Source organism: Gymnoscopelus braueri (assembly GCF_963280865.1).
Source record: "Gymnoscopelus braueri genome assembly, chromosome: 4".
NCBI lineage: Eukaryota > Metazoa > Chordata > Actinopteri > Myctophiformes > Myctophidae > Gymnoscopelus > Gymnoscopelus braueri.
In genome coordinates, this window is record NC_137605.1 from 20,899,220 (window position 1) to 20,921,628 (window position 22,409).

Below are 22,409 nucleotides of genomic sequence, written 5' to 3' on the forward strand. Positions count from 1 at the left end.
CGTCTGAAAATATTGTGCCAGGGACCCCCAGAAGAGAAGATTTGTGCTAACTAAAAATTACTAAAATAGGCAATCTACATGCTCACAACACATTGCATCGCTATTTTTGAATAGTAATTATACAACACAGGATTAAAGTGGTTAAACTGATTTTAATGCTATATTAACAAATTTTGCTGGGGACCCCTGGAACTCCTTCAAGGACCCCCGGGGGGTCCCCGGATCCCACTTTGAGAACCACTGCCCTAGAACATTCCAGAGTCTGTTTTGTCTGTTATAAAAGCTTGGAAACTTTCTGTTGAGCTACTTTTTGACCGTTTGATTTGAATGAACTCGCCCAGTGAAATATGAAGAGCCTACACATCGCTGGCCGTGGGATAATGGAGATGCATACATTTCTGTGTAGAGCAAGGAAATGGGATACAGGCATATTGTTGGCAGCACACTGAGGTAGTGATTGTCACGCACACATGTTTCGGGAGCCATTCAGTTAAATTCAACAATGAACTGAGATGAACCCACCATTTGTCTCCTTCTCCACCTGGCTCTTCTTGGGTATCCTGTACACCTCCTAAAAGAATAAGCATAAATTAAATTCTGTTCTATGTATTAGGGGTGTGCCGATATATCGTCCCGCGATATATCGCGATACGTTTTCGTGACGTATGTATCGTTTTGCCGTGTTAGAAAAAAGAGCGAAAAAAACATTTTAAAAATAAATAAAATAATTGGCAATAATAATAATGCAAAAACAGAAGTATTTGTTTGCATTTGCTTTTTTTCCCCCCATATATTTTCATAAGCTTTCCCCCCCCCATATAGTTTCATAATAAAAAAGTGCCATATATCGTATCGTATCGATATCTTGAGCCCAATATCGTGTGTCTATAAATACATGTAGTGATGTAATATAATAACAAAGAGATATCAATAGAAAAATGTCACATAATATTAAACAAGGGTGTGCACTGTGTCAGTGTGAGCGTATGCTTGCCTTCAGGTCCTTCCAGCTGTCCAGGAGTCTAGCAGCCATGCCACTGATGTCCACATTGCTGATTGGGAGCTCCTGGCTCCTCTCGCTCTCCACATCGGAGACCCCTTCTTCTTCGTCCTGAGAAGGAGTACTCACTGCCACGGTTTCTCCCGCGGCCACTGTGACCTCAGAGGCAGTGCTGGCTTCTGGGGTCTCAGAGTTGGGGGGCGCCTCAGACTGCTGCTCGGAGTGCTCGCTTGATGGAGGTTTCTCGGCTTCCTTTACCTCTGATGTTGCGTCCATTGGCTCTGCGGGCGTCTCGGCTATTGTTTCATGAACGTCCGTTTGGGCGACCTGAGTCTCTGCTTCCTGGGCTTCAGTGCTGGTTTCTTCTCCTTCGACCCCTGCATCCTCCTTCTCCTTCTCCTCCACTGCCTGACTGCTCTTTTCCTCCCCGTTCTCTTGCTCCCCCACAGTAGTCTCCTTTGCAACCACATTCGCCTCCTCCTGTTGCACTTCATGTTTCTCCTCTTTTACGCCAGCATCCCCCTGCTCTACCTCCATCTCCTCTGTTTTTTCCTTTTCCACCTCCTCCTCCTGTGGCTGCTGAGATGGAGGCTGAATGCTGGGACAGATTTCGGCCTCTTCCCGTTTCTCCTCCTTCATTGGCTCATCTGACTGTTCCTTTGCTGGAGTCACATCCTCGCTCACCGGCTCCGTCTTCGCCGGTTTACTATCTGTCAGCCCAGAACGCGATTCATCTTCCTCCTCCTCATCGTCCTCCTCTTCCTCGTCCTTCCCGTCGGATGCTTTGCTGGCATCGGAGATCGCGCTGTCCAGGCTGTTTTCGCTGATGATCTTGAGGCGGCGGTACACAGCCCGCTTCGGGGTGTCGCTGTCCAGCTCCGGGCCAAGTTTGGCGGAGGAGCCGTCGGGGGTGTTGAGGGGCGTCTGGGCCCGAGACGTGTTCTCGCTGGAATAGCCGTCCATCTCAGCTGGCTGAGGCAGAGCGTGTGTCTGGGCCCAGCGCTGGATGAAGGTCAGCACTCGGCTCTCCTCCAGCATGTTCTTAGTGGAGATGGGCAGCACAGAAAGGGTCATCATAATCTGGAAACAAAAAAACAAAACAAAAATTCAAAGCCGATCTGCTATTTTCTAAATTCAGGGGGAGTCGGGGACATAGATTGGTGAAGCAATAGGAAGCGGCGCTGGAATCCAACCGCCTGGTTTTGGATCCGCCCTTCAAGACCATCGATAGGGCTCGCTCTTTCAGCCTAGGGCTAAAGTGGCTATAGTAATACACTGAAGCCTTTAAATAACTTTACAGAATAATTTAACGAGACGGAACCTTCAAATCTCACCTCGTACTGTAGTTTGAAGTTGTTGGCATTGTTGCCCTTGGCCTCTGAGAGCTCCACCATGAAGATCCACAACAAGGACAGGCCGTGGTGGTCCAAGAACTGCTTCAAGCATGACGGATTCTGTGTATCCTGGGAGACAATCACATATCAAGTTACATGTGGAGCTTTTTATTTGTTGGCATTTAGTTGTTGTTTACTAATAAGTAGCATTGATTGATTATTCTAGATGTTTGCTTCATTTAGATTACATAAATAGTATCGTTTTCTTGTTTATCATATTAACTTTTGTTAGTATTCTGTTTTGTTTGTGAATTGAGTTAACACTGTGGACACCTGAGGCTATTATATCACAAATAGATAGGTGAGCAAGTGTGTGCCAATGGGGGGAGCCATGATGTCAATTTGTTGTTTGTCAGGTCAAAACATTAGCCAACTTTCAGAAAATTGAATGGTTTGGATCCCTCACCCGAATAAGCTTGAGGCAGGTGTGTTTCTGCTCCACGGTCTCCACACGGACCATCAGCCTACAAAGAGACACCACCTGCTTCTCATCGTACAGGCCCTCTCCGTTCTCCAGTAAGGCCTCCAGCTCCTCATCCACCTGAGGGGACCAAAGAGATGCAATGGCTTAGCTAGTGTTTTAGGATGAGCACATCCTACAAACATATATATACATATATGTACAAACCTATGTGTCAGAGGATAGCACATGCCATACACAAAATACATTCAAAATGCTTTGATCAAGTCGTAAAAAAGGAGGAAAGGACTTTAAAGTGAAATAAAGGCTGGAAGGAACAACAGAGGAACAATAACGACGTGTAAAATCATTATAACCATTTGTATAGGCTAAAGTCACTAAACTAATGGGACTATTAATCCCTATCAGAATCAGATTGTTGGTTATGTTTAAATGGAATTTGACTTGGTGAACGACAGTGCATGAGTAGATGTGTCATTGGGGTAATCAGGTGGGTACCTCTGGTTACAGATGTCAAATAAATCAAAAGGAACAATATGGATGAGTGAGAATCAGTTGTACCTTTATCAAACCTACCCTTCAGCTTATTTAATATGGTGTGACTGTCAGTTGATATTACATAATTTGTCTAAAAACACTGAACCTTACAAATGACAAATCTATTCCCTCTGCAAGCAGTGAGACCCAGATCGCTCACACAGGAAGTGATCTTAAAATAACCAGTCTTTCGTGTTATTTGTGGGCGGTTGCAATCACAGCAGATCTCAGAGCAATTAGCTTCCACTTTCACAGTTTTCAAAACATCATATTGTGGTGTAGTGCAAACTTTCAGGCTAAATCAAGCTGGATGTTGAGGGAAATCCTATATGAATGCAAACTCAACAAAGATGAACCATCAGCATTATGTTATAAACCCATTTCAGCACAGAAATGTGGAAAAAATAAAATAAATCTATGTTCACATCACATGTATCACGTTATGTAGTGCCATTATAATATTTGTAGCAGAAATATTAAAATATGAATTTGATTTAAAAAATTGTGCATGAGGGGAGTTGCTCACAATGTTTGCCACTGAAATGACACGAGGTGAGGAAATCTTCTGCACCTTAATGGACTGTCATCGGAATTGAACTTCCAAAACATGTTACCAGGTGAACCAGAAGTGTGGGAATGACCTGACATCAGCTTTATTTTCAACACATTTTTCAGAGCTTCCGAAGTACTGTTAAACCCGATTCATAATTTGTCGCAAGGCGGCCTTGTGAGCCAAAAATAGCCAACCTGTAGGTCTGCTATTTTCGCAGCATACCGCCGTTGTGCGACACAGCAAAAAACATAATAATAATCTACTTAAATTAGGCGGAAGCACTTTAAAATAATGGGAGCCAACACGTCTGTCTTGAGAGACTACTATCTGTAGGAGTGATATTTTTAGTTTGATCTTATATCGAGGTCCAGTAATACCTGCTTGGATTATAAGCTAAGTTCAATATATTTATTTGTTGTAAAAAAAAATATTCAAACTGTATTCCCTGATTTTCAATATTAAAACCAAGTGGGCAAATGTACAGTATATGGAAGAGGATCAAATGCTATCATTAGTATTTTACTGTGGAAGACTATAAATCAGTGGTTCTCAAAGTGGGGTCCAGGGTACCCCTCCTTGAGGAGTTTCCAATGGACCTGTACAGGGAACAAAGACGAGCCGAGTGCTCTTGGAGTTCAAAAGGTGAAGACTGCAGTCCAGGTGGTGAAGAGGTGCTCACGAAGTCAAAACATAATCATAGATGGACCCGTACAGTTCTGTAACTCTGGGATTGTACGAATGGAACCAAATAACACTCTCAGAGTTATGGGGGTCCTTGAAATTAGTAGAAAAAGTCCTTTTGCACACCTACTGAAATGGACAGGTGCGTAGGAGTCATGAACTTGAGAAGAGCAGACCTTCATCAAGTCTGATGAAGGAAGGTCAGAGCGACCGAAACGATGTATCTGCATTAAACTTTTTGGAAGACAGTGTGCAGAACTCCCCCTTTTTTGCTCTTCTCAAGGTCCTTGAAAGTAAACAGTTTAAGAACCACTGCTGTAAATATAAAATGTGACTGACCGTAGAGAGAGCGCTGACTGTTTCCTTCTTTCGAGAGCGCTCCTTCTTCATCTTTCCTCCAGCCGCTCGGACACTGACTCTGTTCTCCCCACCCAAGAAGCCTCTACAGCTGGGAGCTCCACAGAAGCACTTCTGGGCCTCTTTGCTAGTGGGTATCAAGAGGTTAAATGACCATCATCACCAGCATTAACATTGCACAAACATAACCCAATTTCAGAACTCCTTAATAAAAAGACAATTGACATTTATAGACAAAATACAAAGTAAAGAATTATTATGAACACAAAGTGAGGAGAAAGACCAACCCATATCTCTGGAACTGGTAATCAAATGTGAGTTCTGTCCCTGCAGAGACTGCCCTGGTGGTGAAGAACCCAATTCGAAGCTGGCCATTGACAGTCCACTAAAAGGAGAGACACAATCCATCAGGTCATTTACCTAGCAACAAGGTGAACTGAACAATTATAGTGCAATGTAATTGCAATAACATCCATAACATTCTGGAGGATATGGTCACCCTTCTGGACACACTTTGAAAGATCCTATATCTTATTGTGTCTGTTCTTTGTTGTGTTTGGGGTGAGGGGTGGAGAGTGGGTGGCTGTGGTAATGTCATTGTATGTTTTTAATTCAAATACACTTTACGCAAAAAGATATAATTACAGTGATTCTTTACTGCAATTTACAGTATACCTTTTGCGTCTCACAGTTGGGTTCACAGCTGTGGTTCATAAAACGAGAACAGTTCCCCTTCAGCGTTGCATCAATAATCTGAGGAGACACAATAGATTGTCAAGTACTTGTCAAACACTTCACCTGCCAGCTGATAAAAGCTAGAATTCTAATTGGAATGCTTTAACATTCTTTAATTTCATTCATTAATTTTCTTTGGACTTCTTGTCTGAAAGGCTAGAAAAGATTACAGCTGTGTGCTGAAACCACCAATACTGTATTTAGAGAGACAAAAGCAAGGACACAGCACACAATATGCACCATGACTCTGACCCAAACCCATAATGTTTGAACTAGGTCCGGTACACGCACTAATAAAAAAGAAGATAGTCCTCTATGTCTACACAGCTCACCTCATTGTTCTTCAGAGACATGAAGTAATAATGGATGTTCTTCATGCGAGCGTATTCTTTCACCCTCGTCTTAAACTCCTTATGATCCAGCACCTCACCACAGTATTCCAAAACAAAGTCATTTCTGAAGAAAGAAAAAAACACAAATGTATTGCCAATCTTACCTTAACAACCCCTGAGAATGTTTTCTTTTAGCACTTTTTAGCTGTGACTGTGTATGCAGTGCGTATAAGCCACCATTATGCTCATCACGGAATATGTGCTTGTTCTTTATGTACTGCATCAGTTTTTAAAGATTGAGATACTTCTGCTTAAAATATTGTCAATAGTCAAGAGACAGGAGAGAGTGGCTAAAGCGTTTTGGTGAAAATATGAACCAGAGGCATTTAAAACAGTCCTGTGGCTATATGGTACCAACTGCGGGAGCTACCGGGTCACACCTGGTATCATTTAACCACTTAGATCGTTTAGCCTTAGTAAACTGGACCTGCGTTGGCCCTCTCTGTACTTGGGCCTCTATTTTCAGTCTACACCAAATCTCTTACGACACATTGTGAGCTTGTAGATCGGCTATTTTCGACGATTGTTCCCCCTAGGATAGGGATTCTGGGGTTCAAGTGGTTACGGATTTTTAACAGACTTACGATATCAGGTCTTTAGCTGCCCGTAGTCCCCATCCCTTATCTTCAGTCAGAATAACTTCAAAATCAGCATGCTGCCTCATCTGGAAACGCCGGTTAGAGCAGTATGATCCATTCATGCACCGTGATGAGCTGAGGAGGAAATATTTAAAATGAGAAGAGAAAACGAGGACAAATTCTGTTTATCATGTCAAGTTGATACAGTTTCAATAACCATGTATATACTTGGTTGACTGGTGTTCCGCAGGGGGCTATCCTTGGCCCCCTACTTTTTTCCCCCTTTAAACCAAATCTCATCAACCATTTTCGGCGAATGTTTGATGCCCAGAATAGGGACTCTAGGGTTCAAGTGGTTTGCAACAAGGTGCATAGTAACTGTGTTACCATTTCATCAACACATTCACAGGTTTATCAGTTGATATCACGTTTGATACAATAATAGAGGTGTAAAGTTCTTACATGATCTCTTGTAGCTTTATGGTAGGCACTATTTTGTAACAACTCACCACTCAATCATCAATAAACGATTGAGGCAGTCCTCCCCACAAGCGAACACTCCTCTGGATCGCTCTTCTCTCGAAAGTACACCGCATTCACACTGCATTCGCTTGATGTCTCTGTGAGATTTGCTCTTCTTTCTGCACATAAGAACATTCAACGGCTTTCAAAGATCAAGCTTGGAGACAGTTTTACATTTTATGTTATGTTATTAATCACAAAAAAAATCAAGCTGTTAAAAGTCTATTCAGTCAAACCAATGCCATACCTCTCACTCAGATACATGTTCTCCTCGATCAAGTCGAAGTAAGGTGGCATCTTCTTTGACCTGGACTGCTCTCGCCATTTGCTGGAATCTCGGAAGTCCACGAGATTGAGTAAAGGTCGCTGCACCTCAGTCTTGACAGCAGTTTCCTTGGACGAATGACTTTCTGATTGGCGCTCCCTTTTACCGGCAGGCCCAGCTTCCGCCTCATTGTCTGAATCAGACTCAATCTCTGGACGCCTTTTCTTTGGAGGTCCACGGCCTCGGTGGGGCCTGAGGTTGTCTTCTCTGGGGGGCTCGGGGATAGCACTGTGAGCAACCTCACTGGCAGGACCCCTGCTGTTGCTGCTTATTTCATGAGCTTGGACAAAAGGTGATGATGACCCCAGAGGTCCATTGCATTCTACAGTGATTTTACTATGACCCAAAGCTTTGTCACTGCTGTACTCCTCAAGGTCATTAGTCAGGGAGTCAGGATGGACTTGACAAACAGGATCTGGGTAATGTTGAGGGACATGGAGGTAGGCTTGTCTGCTGGTTTGAAACACAGGGGGCTGACAGGTCCAGGAGGCATTGCTTTGCCTGTGCTCCTGTCCCAGCGGAGAGGTTATCGTGTGTTTAGAGTTCAGTGACTGTGGCCCGTAGCTGCTGTCAGGTTGCTGGTATGTACTGCTGGGCTGCTCCGATTGAGTAGAATCCCAACCCAGAGTCAATCGATCTTTGCTGTCGATATCATCGGCACCAGAGAATTCTTCGCGTTGGTAATGGTCCCTACCATGGCTGCCTCTCACTTCATGCGGTTTCTCTGTGTAAGAATTGTCAAGGCTGTGGAAGGGACCATGGTTCACTGGTTCACTGCCCTTTGCTCTTTGGGCACTGTTATAAGGATCCTTATAAGGCTGGGCAATGGTAGAGCTGGACCCTTCCGACTGACTAGTGCTGTCAATCATATTACTCTGGGACTGACACATGACGTCATGTGGTGGAACGTTTTCGTTAATCCTAGCACCACTGGGGTCCTCAAAATAAACAGGAACAGCTTTATGCCTTTGATGTGGACATACCGGGTCTTTACTGCTATTCAAGTCAGATGCTTTATTAGTGTGCTGCTGCTCTAAGCTGTTCATTTGGCTGCATAAAGAGGCTGCCATGTCCTGTGTGTCCAGTGTTAGCGAAGAATTCTTTGGCACTACCACTACTGAGTGCAACCGTTTATTCACATCTCCGCAATCTGAGTCGTACTCGGAGTCGTCACTGTCACTGCCCTCACTCTGTCCTGACCCATCCTGACTCAGCAACTTTCTCTTAACCGGTTTGTCCTTGGATGCATCTTCAGCACTGCCACCATTCCAGCTTTCCATCTTTGTGACTTTGTCTTGTGAGGTATCTTTTACATGCAAAGGCTCATCCACGGCTCTATTACCAGGGGGGTTGGAGACAGATTGGTCATTGGTGGTGCCACATATGTCTGCTTGTGAAGGCTCACTTTGGTCTTTGTGTGCACCTTTCAGAGAGGACGGGGAAACAGCTGTGAACTTCTGCTCAATAGTCTCTATCTGCATTACTAACTTGGAATGTGTCTGGGCTTCTTGTTGGCTATCGTCTTTGACTCCAAGTGACTCTTGTTGGCTAGCTTCTTTAGAGAACTCAACGTTTTTGACAGAAACCAGCTTTTTAACAGTAGGCGTGCTCTCTGCGCACAGTACTTTTTGTGCACCATCACTGTCCGAGTTGACTTGGCCGGCAATATCCCAGCGTGATTTTTTTGAGTTATTCTTTGTTTTGGCCGAATCTGTGTTGTGCTGTTCACTTTTAGGTGGCAGCATGTTCTCAGGATCAAGGTCTAATGAATCTGGTTGGAGGGGCAAGATTGTGCAAGACTGCATGTTGATAGTCACATATTTAGTCAATTTGACATGGTCTGACTTAGTGTTCTGCTGCTCATGGTCTCCGACAGGGAAATCTACCGCACCAATTAATGATTTTTGCTCCGATAAACACTGACCAAGTTTCTTATCTTGGCTGGCTGTTATACCATCATTACTACTGCATACATTTACGCTAACTGTTTCAGAGTTTGCCTGTGGTAGAAGGTTAAAACAAAGGTTATCCTTGACAACACAAGATTCTACTGGGACAGCATTTATATGGGGCGGGTGACCACCAGATTCTTTCTTAGAAGTTGCAACGGATGCATTTTTATTCTCAGTTTCAAGACTAGAGTCTGTTTCTTTTATTCTCTTAGAAGACAGTTCTTGCAAATTCTTATCAAGAGATGAGACTGCCTCCTTAACATCCCTGTGGCCTTGTTCTTTCCTCTGGCGTGTATCATCTAGCTGGGATTCAGATTTTTCCTTTCGGTCTCTTGAGTGGGATTCAGCGGAGCTTGAATCTGTGTGCGTTTTATTAGGACTGTGAAACGTGTCCTTTGATTGTCTATCAGTTCCACTGACTTTCACAGATGACTTGGAGGCGGTGTTCTGCTTTGAGTCAGGCTTACCGTTTTTCTTTTGTGACTTCCCTTTGTGATCTGCCTCAGAGTCACTAGAGCTGCTTTTGTGGTGTCGCCTCTCAGATGTTTGAGAGTGACTTGAATAACTGGATTTAACATTGGTCTCAGACTTGTGATGGGTAGTAGATTTACGGTGATTAGACTCAGGTTCAGGTGAACCCTTATGTTGAGATTCAGAGTCAAACTGTCGCCTCAATGACCTCTCGGATTTAGAAGACTGTGTTCTTTTATCCGTCTCTGATGAGTGTGGAGAATCTATACATTTTGTGTCCTTCTCAGATTTTAAGTGGGAAGATGTTTTGGATTCTTTCTGCAAGGTTGAGTGCGTGGATGATCTACTAGAGTCGTTCTTTCTGGTCCGGTTCTTCCTGTGATCATCTTCAGAGTCAGAACTGTCCCGGGTTCTCTCGGCCCGGGAGCGAGAGCTCCTTCTATCTCTACGTGGAGAGCTCCTGTGTGATCGGCGCTCAGTGTCATGATAGTATGACCTATCGGACCGTGTCCCTCGATCGCCTCTGGATCTTTCTGATCTGGAGTGGGAGGTACTTGTCCGAGAACCTCTTGACCGAGACCGCGATCTAGATCTGGACCTTCTGCGATCTTTGTCTGAGCGAGAGGAACGCAAAGACGTGTGCCTGGAATCACGGTCAGATTTTGGGCGACTAGAAGACCTTTCGCGGTTCTCTGACCGCTTTGAGCAACTTTTTTCTTTTTCATCAGTATTTGACCCAGAGGAAGACTTTTTCACCTCCTTGCCTCTGCTGTCTGGTGGTGCTTTATTTTTAGGGTTGACTGATTTGTGGCTGGAAGACATCTGGCCTGAATCTCCATCAGATTCTGAACCAGCTGGAGCGCTATCAGATTGGGACCTGGTTTTCCTTTTAACTACTGTGATATCTTGTTCAGTGCTACTGGAGCTCTCTCCATCTTTTCCTGAGTGGGAGGAATCAGTTGGCTTCTTAGGGCTGGGGGTTACCCGGGCCTCAGAGGACTCTGTGTGAACTTTTTCAGAAGGGCAGTCACTGGTACCGTTCAGAGGCTGGGGTGAGGGGAACTCCACTCCGCTTTTACTTGAGGGTTTTATTGAAATCTGTGGTGGTGGAGGAGGAGGTGGAGGAGGTGAAGGAGGTGGCTCTTGTGGCACAGCACTAGGTGTCGGTTTCTCTTCAGTAACTGAGACACTGAGAATCTGCTTCTTAAAATGTATCTTTCCCAGGTCAATTTTAGGTTTAGGAGGTGAGGCGACTGGCGTCTGAGGCAACTGAACCTCTGCTGTCAACGTTGATATTGGAGAGGTTGAATTATTTTGCTCAATAATTGTTTCCACACTTTGCACTTCTTTGTCTTCGGGGTCTGAGGTTGCAGCAGGCAAGGCAGAAAGGGGATCAATGGGAGACTTTTCGGGGCTGGGGGGGACGAAAAACGAGCTCTGCAGCGGCTTCTTTATCGGAGCGAAGCTGAAGGACACTTTCTGACGACCCTGCTCCTCGAGGTTCACCTTCATCTTGGTCCCTTTAGGCAAGAGATGGCTGGACAGCATGACTCTGGGAGTAAGGCTTTTCATTAGAGCTGCTTTGGTGAGGCCTTCAACCTTTACCTACAACATAGACATAGAAACATAACCAAAACTGTTAACTAAAACATATGGATGTTTTACTTTTCAGCAGCAATTACATAAGGTCGCTGTCGGGCAGAAACCAGCTATCTCAATTTTTTTACTTAAAATAAAAGGATATATAAATCAGTACTATTCAACAACCTTTACGCCTGTGTGTGGATTTTACAAATATTGAACCAATTAAAAGTATTAAAAAGCGCTTCTGACTAAACCTCCTAACTCCATTGGATCCTCAAAACTGTCAGTCAAACCACCTAACTCCAACTTTGGAGAGAGTGTTTTTTTTCCATCATTGATTAGAATGACGAAGTTAGACGGGAAAAAAATTATGGACTAAAACCTCAAAACTCCACTTGAGCTATATTAGGGAAAAGTGATGATAATAGAAGGATAAAGGACACATTCAAGTATCTGATAATGTATAAAGTCACCATACCAACTTTGATGAAGCAGTATTGTGTTGTTCTAAACTTTTTTTTTTCATTTCCTTAATATTTTGGACATAGCTGGTTTCTGCCCGATAGCAGAGATATTGAGGTCATTTCAACCATAAAATGTCACAATAAGCCAATGACTAATACAAAACGGTGGCTTTATACAAAATAAGCAGAAGGAAGCCCAGGTAAAGGCATAAAGGCTATGCATTTTTGTGAACTTACCGAGGTACTACTCCCCTCCTCTCTGCCGGTATTGAAGAACATAGGAGGACAAAATAAAGAGAAATGAGAAATTATTAGAGCTCGTCATTCATAAGGCTCTTCCTTCAAAGCTTTGCAAAAATGCCATTTTTACCATTGAGCTAATAGAGCAGGCCTGCTTACTCGGGGGGAAAAATGTTATCTTGACCATCAGGTCATAATTCATGTCAGATCCTGTGTCTAGGTGAGAAGTGACCTTTCTTTGACACAATCTAAATGTCTCAATAGAAGAGTAGGGAGACAAAATACAATCACCCCAATTGTATAAGTTATATTGTAATAACATACTTTACCATACAGATTGGACTAAATTGAGTGAGGCTTTAATTTACCGGGTGTAAAGGCAGCTACATGCTACAAATTAATCCATCCACCCACCGAACTCACGTATCCACCTAAAGTTCCTTATTGATAAGACACTATCATACTCCTTTGAGGGTTGACCCTGCCTCCCGCTCCCGCTGGTTCCAAACACACCATTGGAAGGTTGGGTGGGTGGAGAGTAATAACAGCTATGTGTGCTGAGGTGACCACCTCACCGCTTATCACTGCTGCTCAGTGACGTCATTTTGTAGTAATCTACCCACCCAGTTCGGTAGGTGGATGGATTAATTTGGTTCTTCTCCGAACAGATAGTATACTCTGAGGATCAACAACTCCTTAGTACATCTGCTGACCAAACGAGGGCCTTTTGCAACCACTGCTGGGCTCTTCTTTATTTGCATTTTTCTTTCAGATTTTTTGGTGCACACTGTCACTAGGCGAAAGTAGAATTCCACTAATTTTTGCTATGGACTATCTGTAAATGGCATTCATTTGGATGTGCAAACATTTCATGTACTGCATTCACTGGACTAACTCGTTTTAAACAGTATGTTCACAGTCTATTATAACGAGCATGCAAAATGGAGCTGATACTGGTCAGCCAGGCTCTGCCACTTTATAGGCAGATAGTTAAAAAAAAAAAAAACACATGGGAATTCACCACTAGGAATGAAGACTAAATATAGATGATGGGACTGAAATAGACAAGTCCTACAATTGATGGAGCTATGCAAGACCTTGGCCTACATAATAGAACCAAAAGGCAAACATTGTGATACTAGTGATTATACGACAGCTTTCCTCAATTATGTTACTGTATAATATATTGTATAATAATATATACATTTATATCACTTGGCTACAAAACAACACCATAGGTACATAAAACAGGCTATAACTATCATTATTTTTTTCAGTATTACAAATGACAAATTTGGGGCCAATTTTGAGAGCTCAGACTGCATATTTCCCTTCACAATATCAGCTTCTTCATTCTTCAAGGGCCTAAAAACACTGTATTCTTTCAAATTAAAAACTATAAACCTTTTATCAGAACTGTTTGTGTTATAGATCCTTTAACTTAACATAGAGAATCTCTTAATTTATTTTAACTCTCTCAGTGCCACGCCCCGAGATATCCCGAGTTTTTCCCGAGTACCCTCCGTGCCAGCACGAGAAATCCCGAGTTTTTACTTTTGACTGTGGTCGCGCTATTCTGTTTATTTTTCATGATCACTTTCACTTCCTGACTCCTTCAGACTCATTGGGTTCCGGTTTCATGACGCAGATTCCGTTTCCGGTTCTCATTTTTGGCCAGAATAGGAAAAGTCACGGTTTTTCACACGGTATAAAATACGAACGGAGAGGTCCACGTCTACTCTCTTTGGTCTGGGTGACGATCAGTCATCGTAGTCGTGTATCACATCGTAATTTAGCCCGATCAACGATTGTCGAAAATGTAAACATCCGGTTATGACCGGATGTGACGTGAGCCTGTTTGGGAGGGGGCGAGTGAGCCAGCGAGGTCATCAATGTGTCGATTTGTTGCTCTCTACTGGTAGAACTGTATTATGGGTTTAAAAACCCAATCAGATCATTTATTTGAATGAAAAATTACAAAATTTAAAAATTTAAAAAAACGCAAATTGCTGGCACTGGGGGAGTACTTTATGAAAATACTCTTGGCACTGAGAGAGTTAAGAGGATTACACTTTAAAATACACTAAAATGTAGTAGTGCATAAAGTACTGGTTAATAACAAAAGAAGAATGTTCACAGCAAAATTTTACATGATTTCTCTATTTGCAATAACCTATCCAAAAGACAATATTTCTTTCATAACCCCCGTCATGGGAATTCTGCAAATATCATAAAGTAAATTAGGTCAATATAATTAGGCTATTACAAACTGCTTTGTGATACCACCACAGAGAAATGTACCATTGTTGTGGCTACTGCGTAAACAAAAAAAGATCACAAACAAGCAATGCAACTGCTTGCGCGATCAACTACCTAGTATGTGAAAATAATAATGTCCCAACATCAAAAGGAGCCTAAGGGGAGAAATAATGCCAACCCTCATCAGGTTTTGTTGGCCACTGAAACATGTTATTGCCCATTGGGAAAATGACCTGCATTGTGGAGCATAGCCTTTATTGTCCAGCTACACTGAGCCCAAGGCTCAGCCACAGATCAAAAGTACTCAATAACAACAACGGGTACTATGCAGATAAGCTCAGACTGCAATGGCCAACAGACCGAATCTCAAAGGGAAAATAAATCTGGCCCTAGTTGGTGCCTAACTAGGGCATTTATGGCAGAGCATTTGTGGGCTGCATGAGAAATGTGCGGGTCTACTCTAATACCTGATCTCTGACTTGATTAGAGCGTCCATTGCACGACACGTCTATAGTTAGAAGGGTCGTAGAGGCTGCTGACCGAATACAATCCAATTCAGAGAAGTGAGCCCTCCAAACTGATGACACACCTAAAAGAAAGAAAGAGAATCAAATGAGACTGGGTCATGTCAGCAGCTATACAGTCAGAAATGTCATGCCAAAGCTTTAATTCAAATCCTAAACATACAGTTGTAACTAACTATGTATTACAGAGTGGGGAAGTCACTGTTGAGACACAAACATATTTGAATGAGGTCAGTGAACAAGCGTTTCCTTCTACTGGTAAGAAATCCACTCGAACATGCATACAGTTCCTACAAATACAGTTTTATAATAGTTGTTTTGCTATACGAGCAGGTATCTTGTTGCAAGTGACACAATGTTAGAGCCAGGCGAAGGAGCAAATATTGGAGAATATTAAGGATGGTGCAGGGTCCATCCCAAAACTCACCAAACACTTTCACAAAATTATAATGGATACAGCAGGATCAGTGTATGGTGGTGGGTTAACACACCATACCAAAGTAGCTGACAGGCAATAGATACAGGTACGGACTGGTCTGGTGGTAGCAGTATGTTAATTGCCTAGTACTCTGATTAGAATCTGTATGCATTGTTGTGTTGTGTGTACTATCAGTCCAAGGGTCAGCCCATAAGAAAACACATGTCACGCCTCCAACTGTTGGGTGGTGTCTTCTCTGGAGCCTACAGTGTTATCTATTGTTTCAATGAGGCAGAGAAAGCCATTGCACCTCCTGATATATTTTCTGCAAGGGGCTTAGCTACCCCCCCTCAAACCATGCTTGTGTTAATAATCCCACATTGTATTGCTGCATTTGCCATAACATTACAGAAGATGAAAACCTAAAATGAATCCTTGATTTCAAAATTGTTAGGCTGTTTTTGTAGACTCGACAACCTAGTAATCTACTACAGTGATTCTCAACCAGTGGTCCGGGGACCACCAGTGGTCCTTGAGGGGGTTCCAGGTGGTCCCCAGCTAAATGATAACCAAATGGACCCTTATAGATCTTTAACTCTTGAGAGTGTAAAATGAAAATTATGGGTCCATTAGGTTTCATTTTATGCTCTCAAGAGTTCATATAGTGTTAAACATCTGCATTACTTAATTAAAGAATTGTTTGATCAACGTTTGCCTGTAATCTCTCCTATTGGTGCCACATAAATACAGCATGGATTTGTGGACAAAATCGTATCCAACGATGACAAAATATTCAAAGTCTTGGGGTCTGAGAGGCTAAATCTCATCAAACGTGGTCTGTGTGGCTCAAATGCTGAATACATAATGGACCCTGATATGAAAAGGGTTGAGAACCACAGAGAAACATGGATGCAGCCAGTCAGTACAGGGCAAAGCCAGCCGAGAACAACAGATGCCATAATCAGCACTCACTCAGCCTAGAGAGACTGGCAGCAGACAGCCTGGTCTATGGTGATCTGAACCAGAACAAAGGCTCTCCTTTGAATAAACTGGTTGACTTGAAACAGTCAACACATGCACACTAACAACCAAAGCAACCAAAACAAAGTGACGGACTTTGAAATAAAAAATAGGGAAGCTGTTCTTCACAGCATGGTCCCGTGTGTGTGTGTGCAGAAGAGCTAGCAAATGCAGTGTGAGTCAATTTTGTTTGACTCGGTTCCACAGATGAATATTGTGGAAAATAGCAGATCTATAAGCTCACAACGACTCGCAGCCATTTTCAAAAAAAATTGCCTCTTATATTATTTGACAATTTGGCCAATGTTTGACCAGTTTGCCGAAGAGCTAGCGAAGACGACGAGGCCTTTTTTTAAAAAAAAGTCCACTGATTCATGCTAATAACAACACGCTCAAATAACCCAGTAAACCTCACTGTTTTGGGAGTACATTTTAACAAGGATTGGCTAGACACAACCTAAAGACTTTTCCTGCAGTTGTCGGGCATTTATGAAGTGGTTGTTTATATAACAACCATGTTAAAATGGTTTGATTATTTGCATACATCACATCAGCTAAGCTAACTAGCTAACTAACTAACGTTAGTGACGTTTAACAGGCAACACACAGCCAAAGGCCATCTTTAAATATGATGAAGAGAGAAGTGAATTCCCCTTTTTGTGTGTCCAGTTCCTGGATCTGACTGTTTTGATTGTGCGTGTACCACACATGTACACAATATTGTACATTAGATATTAACATGAAATATTGGCACATCATGCGGATTTGGTGTTTTGGGTCACAGCGTTTTGGTTAATACGGACACCTCGACCTCATATGTGGGGTGGGGGGGGGGGTCAATCATTGTGGTTGTTATACTATTATAGCTGTTTTGACAAGGAGCCTCTTATTCCACGGACAACAAACCAGCTGATTGTGCTGATTATTAGCCAAATCAGAATAAAATACCTCGATCGTGTACCTCATCGATCATGATAAATCTTATATCCACGTTCAGAAATACATTTTATTCCGCTTTAAAAAGGGGGCGATGGCCATAATACATATTGTATAATCCCCGCTTCGACACAGGTGAGAATCATAAGCATTAATTGTGATGTCGACTGAGGTGAACAGCATCGGGGTTACAGACAGACAGACGAAGCCCCAGTCTGTCTGTGCTGCTAAAGGCTAAAACCTTGACGTATTATACGAGCCTTTCGCTGGACAAAAACGACGTAAGAATGTCGACGCGAGCTCTATTATCCTGTTGAACATTTCGAGCATTTGTTCAGAAAACACGTCGTTTTGTATCGAGCGAAAGGCTGGGCGTGAGGAAGTATATATATTAGCCACTACTTAGCATCGCTCTGCTAGCATCCCGGCAGTGCGAGCTAGCACGCTAGCTAGCTGTGTAGCTAATGTCGGTTTCATTACAGCATTGGTTCGTTTTGCACTTATGATGATTACTGCTGTTGTTTCTTGGAGGGCTTTTTACTTTCTGCCTATTTAATTTCACGAGCAAGGATTTCATAACGGACCCCTGTACCATCACCTTACACCCGGCTTAGCCAGCTAGCATGCTTACTAGGCAGTGAGTGTGTGTGTAGGGGGGGGGGTGTTACTTAAAATACAGCAAAACAAAACGATCGATCGACACTAAGATACTCACTTTACTGGGTGCTTTCGGTCATAATAAGGCTCCCCCATCTTCAAAGCCACCATCAATCGGCCCGCTGGAGAACATCAAGCAACGTATATGCCGACGTCAAGTGATCCATACGGGCTTGGATGTGGAGAAAGGTCCTGATCGGCTCACTGCTTCAGCCAGCTGCTCCAATGTTGTAAAGCTAACGCTAACCCACAGCCCAGTGATGGCAGCTTCAGGACTCCAATAATAATACATACATGCAGCAAAGAGTGTTTGCATTCCACCGTGTGCAGTTGTATGTTGATTTGACACTCTATGCGCCGGCGAGTTTCCTATTGCTATAACTTTTATTATTGCATATTAACTTTATAGTTTACTCCCCCCAGACAGCAGTAACTCTTGCTGCTGTTGCTGTGCACTACTTCATCATCACATGATGAGTGGGAACTGGGAACACAGCTGGCGCCAACGCTAAATGGTGTTCAATATTATGTTATGATAATAATATAACACCACTTTTTGTGCTTTTGAGCTGTGCAGCCCCTCAAAACCGAATATAATAGAACAGTGGTTCTCAAAGTGAGGTCCAGGGACCCTCTGGGTTACTTTGGGGGGTTCCAAATGGACCCTTACAGGTCTTTAACTCTGAGAGCGTACAAATGCCTAGTAGCCCACAGTAGGCTATTGGCACATATAGTTTACTGTACTGTTGTATGAGGCGAAGTACAACAATGTGCAAACACAGCAGCAAGATTTGTGAGTTTCTGTGATAGGAGAAGGATATCAAACGGAACACAACCACCCTAAAGAGTAAAGACTAATCATTGTGTATATTCCGGCACTATACCTGCACCCAGTGATCTTGGTACATAGAAATTGATCTATTAAAGATTCTGACTTTCAAATGTACATATTTTTTGTTTTGATTGTATTGCTGTATTGTTGTATTGTGCTTTCTGCTTTGGCAATGTAAACGTATGTTTTCTCATGCCAATAAAGCCCTTTGAATTGAATTGAATTGAATTGTATGAGAATGTACACATGGTCTCTGCCAGTCAGCAGGTTTCACTTTGGCCCCTATAGGCAAAGGGGAGTGGTTCTCAACCTTTTCAGGCTGTGACCCCCCAAAATAATCATTTTTGAAGCGTTCAATTTTGTTTGAAAATTGTGCATATAGTAGATCCACAAGCTCCACAACGGCGTTGTGAGCTTGTAGATCAGCTATTTTCATAATTTTTCCCGCTTTCTTAGTTTGACCAGTTTTTATAGTATAGTTGCTGTTTTTTTAAGATATATTTTTTGGCTTTTATGCCTTTATTGATAGGATAGTAGTCTGACAGGAAATGGGGAGAGAGATGGAGAGCAGCAAAGGCCGTCGGGATCGGGACTCGAACCGGCGACACGCTGTCAGGCTACTTTGGATGCCTGGACAGGCAGCTATGCCAGCGGTCCAGGCCTATAGTATAGTTTGTTTACTACTTTTGATGCAGTACTGGTCTTTTTTCTTTTCTTTCTTTCTTTTTTTTAGGTATTAAAAAGGACTTAAAGGTCCAAATTGTCACTTAACTGTCATCTGGGGACCCCCCAAAAAATGTAATCCGACCCACAGGTTGAGAACCACTACCCTAGGCTAAGGAATGAGTGAGTGAGTGAGTGAGTTCTGGGTTGAATACAGAAATGATCTCCCATGACTCCCACCAATCCAATCCAGACCTACTATATCTGACTGCTCTACCGACACATCTGGGGGACCACTGTTGACACATCTAGGACTAGGTCGTCCTCAGACTAGCCTTCCATCGTCACCTTCAGTCATCCCGGTTCTCCATACATCTGGCCAGCTCGTCGGTACTTTGCGCTCCTGCATCTTTCTTGAGTATGTCCACGTATATTAATGTGGGACGTCCTTGTGACCGGTGCCCGAGTGTGTTGGTTCCCAAAGCACCAATTTGCTGGATGGCAGTTCTTGATGTCTTTGGCAGTGTCCTGCTATCTCATTCTCCTGGCTGCTATTTTCTCGCTCACCCTTGGTATTCCCTCATACAGATTCTTGTTGGTAACATGTTCACTCTTGCAAATGTTTGACCAGTTTGTTAAGTACTGCACGTAACATTCGGGTGTTGGACCCGTCCAGGGACTTCTGCAGGGTTGGTTTCAGGGTGATAATTGAATACCCAGCAACCTCACTCCAATACCGCCTGTGACTTGCTTTTCATCATAAGCTTTTCATCATTTATACAGAATAAAACTATTATAAACCATCAGCTATAAACTGTTTGACACTTGGCAGAAACCTTTGGGAATGTTGAAATTTACCAAAGAAATAGTAAACTGACAGTGTGACTGCAAGTAAGCACTGCATGAAATGTCATTTCAAACCTAGTATATAGGTTTAGTATAATAGTTGCTGTTGAAGAGCTTCTTTTAACAGCACTGTTGGCAGGGAAATATTTATGTTGTTTATCATCTATTATTATAATCATGGGATTTCTTCATGAACTATGATACACAATGTGTTGCCTAAATTAACGCAGCAAAGCCATTACTACTGTAAGTCAGATTTCTGAAATACTTGAAAATGGCAGCTGAACATTTCTGCTCTAGTTCGGTATCGAAAGATATTCAAGATGCCAAAATAGTAATGGCAAAGAGTGGAATGAGGAGTAACTAGGCATATAGTGAGGAAAACATTTATGGCAGTGTCTTGTTGTAGTCTGGCTTCTGTAGTCTGTATCATATGATATAATCATAATAAAAACTTTACATTCTACATGATACTGTACACACAGTGTAGGCATATGTTAATATATGTCAAAATATATTTTTACTCTATGGCTCTACAAGAGGCTAACCGTCAGTGTTTCCGGAAATAATCTAGCAAACCGGTAGACTAATCACAACCAAACATTTCTATGCACACTGCCAGTAGGCTACTGAATGGATAGATAGATAAATAGATGGATGGACGGATTGGAAGGACCACCTGATAGACAGACAGACAGACAGACCAACCAACCAACCTTTATTAACCTTTTATTAATTAGGGAACAAGTAGAGAGAAGTAGTAACACTAGTAACAGTAAAAAATAATATAAAAGACAACCCATTTAGACCTGAGGCCGATTCTAAAAACGCCTTTTAAAACCTAACCATAGTTTTCTGAAAACGTTCAAATTCTTACAATTAAAAAAAAAAATATATGTTACTATATGTATAGCAAAAACTGATGAGACACAGAGGTGGCTCCCGGATTGAAAGGTATAACAACGTATAGGTAGCAACAGGTCTCAATGGGTTAAGGTGACTTAACAAAACAACTTGGCTTTCTGTGGCTGGGCTGGCATAGTGTGTATGACCAGGTTGGCCGCATGAAGTCTGAGATCCACATAGGAGACATACAGTTCCCATGTTTATTTTAACTGCATGCAATATCATAATTAACCCTTTATATTTAACTGCCATCTGTGTCTGTGGATGGTGTGCTTCTGTCTCACCTTGACACAATATTGACTCTGCTGCAAGTGTGCCTTGCAGGATCCTTGCACTAATGCACACATTGGCTGGTCTTCTGCTGCCTGTCAGACACCTTATCCCTGCCAAGGACTACAAGTACTTTTGACAAAGAATCGTGGATGACCTCTATATTGTGATGGTGAAGCAATACAAGTTCACTTCTGCTGATGTTGTTACTGCTGTGTGTGTGTGTGTGTGTGTGTGTGTGTGTGTGTGTGTGTGTGTGTGTGTGTGTGTGTGTGTGTGTGTGTGTGTGTGTGTGTGTGTGTGTGTGTGTGTGTGTGTGTGTGTGTGTGTGTGTGTGCGCGTGTGCGTGCGTGCGTGTGTGTGGTTAAACCGGTCTCTAGAATTCTGAACTGCTGATGCAACTATATCCTTTCACACCCTAGTGGCAGTGCAGTTTGGGTTCGGAGCCCTGGGACCTGATGTTAAGCTCTGTGCATCCTACACCTGCTGCCAAACTCATACACACCATCCAGGCTTATTCTGGTTGTCACAGTCCAGTGCCCTGTGCCCATAATCACACATTTTAAGTATATAATATAACTAGTCTATACATGACAAATAAAAATGAGCATCTTGCTATGTTGGTTTTCTCTGAAAGTTCAGTGAGAGAATGAGTTAGGACCTCTTAGCCACCATGATTATAGTTATTAGTGGTGGTGAAGTCAGCTATGCAGGCCTGGAATTTCACCCTTTGGGTGCATGTCCACTTGGCCTTTGGTGTCATAAATGTTTTGAGTGCTCAAAGGCCAAATACTAGGGCAGCAAGGCCATCAAATTAAACAATTATTTTAAGTCCACAGAAATAATTAAGCACGTTTTATAACTTTTATTAT

General features: G+C 42.6%; 1 protein-coding gene across 2 annotated transcripts in view; it reads right to left on the reverse strand.

Moving 5' to 3' along the window:
* setd2 (SET domain containing 2, histone lysine methyltransferase) overlaps positions 1-18,471 on the reverse strand; it is a 32,971-nt gene extending 14,500 nt beyond the window's left edge. For both annotated transcript variants that reach the window (XM_080425381.1, XM_080425380.1), the window contains exons 1-14: positions 18,079-18,471; positions 14,933-15,054; positions 12,204-12,225; positions 7,418-11,523; positions 7,158-7,289; positions 6,655-6,783; positions 6,011-6,134; positions 5,619-5,696; positions 5,231-5,328; positions 4,926-5,070; positions 2,801-2,935; positions 2,335-2,463; positions 995-2,080; positions 523-571 (exon numbers count right to left, since the gene is read on the reverse strand). In XM_080425381.1, coding sequence (XP_080281507.1) covers positions 523-571; positions 995-2,080; positions 2,335-2,463; positions 2,801-2,935; positions 4,926-5,070; positions 5,231-5,328; positions 5,619-5,696; positions 6,011-6,134; positions 6,655-6,783; positions 7,158-7,289; positions 7,418-11,523; positions 12,204-12,225; positions 14,933-14,961 — 6,262 coding nt within the window. In that variant the 5' untranslated portion in view covers positions 14,962-15,054; positions 18,079-18,471. The remainder of the gene's footprint in view (positions 1-522; positions 572-994; positions 2,081-2,334; positions 2,464-2,800; positions 2,936-4,925; positions 5,071-5,230; positions 5,329-5,618; positions 5,697-6,010; positions 6,135-6,654; positions 6,784-7,157; positions 7,290-7,417; positions 11,524-12,203; positions 12,226-14,932; positions 15,055-18,078) is intronic.
* Between the last annotated feature and the right edge of the window lie 3,938 nt (positions 18,472-22,409).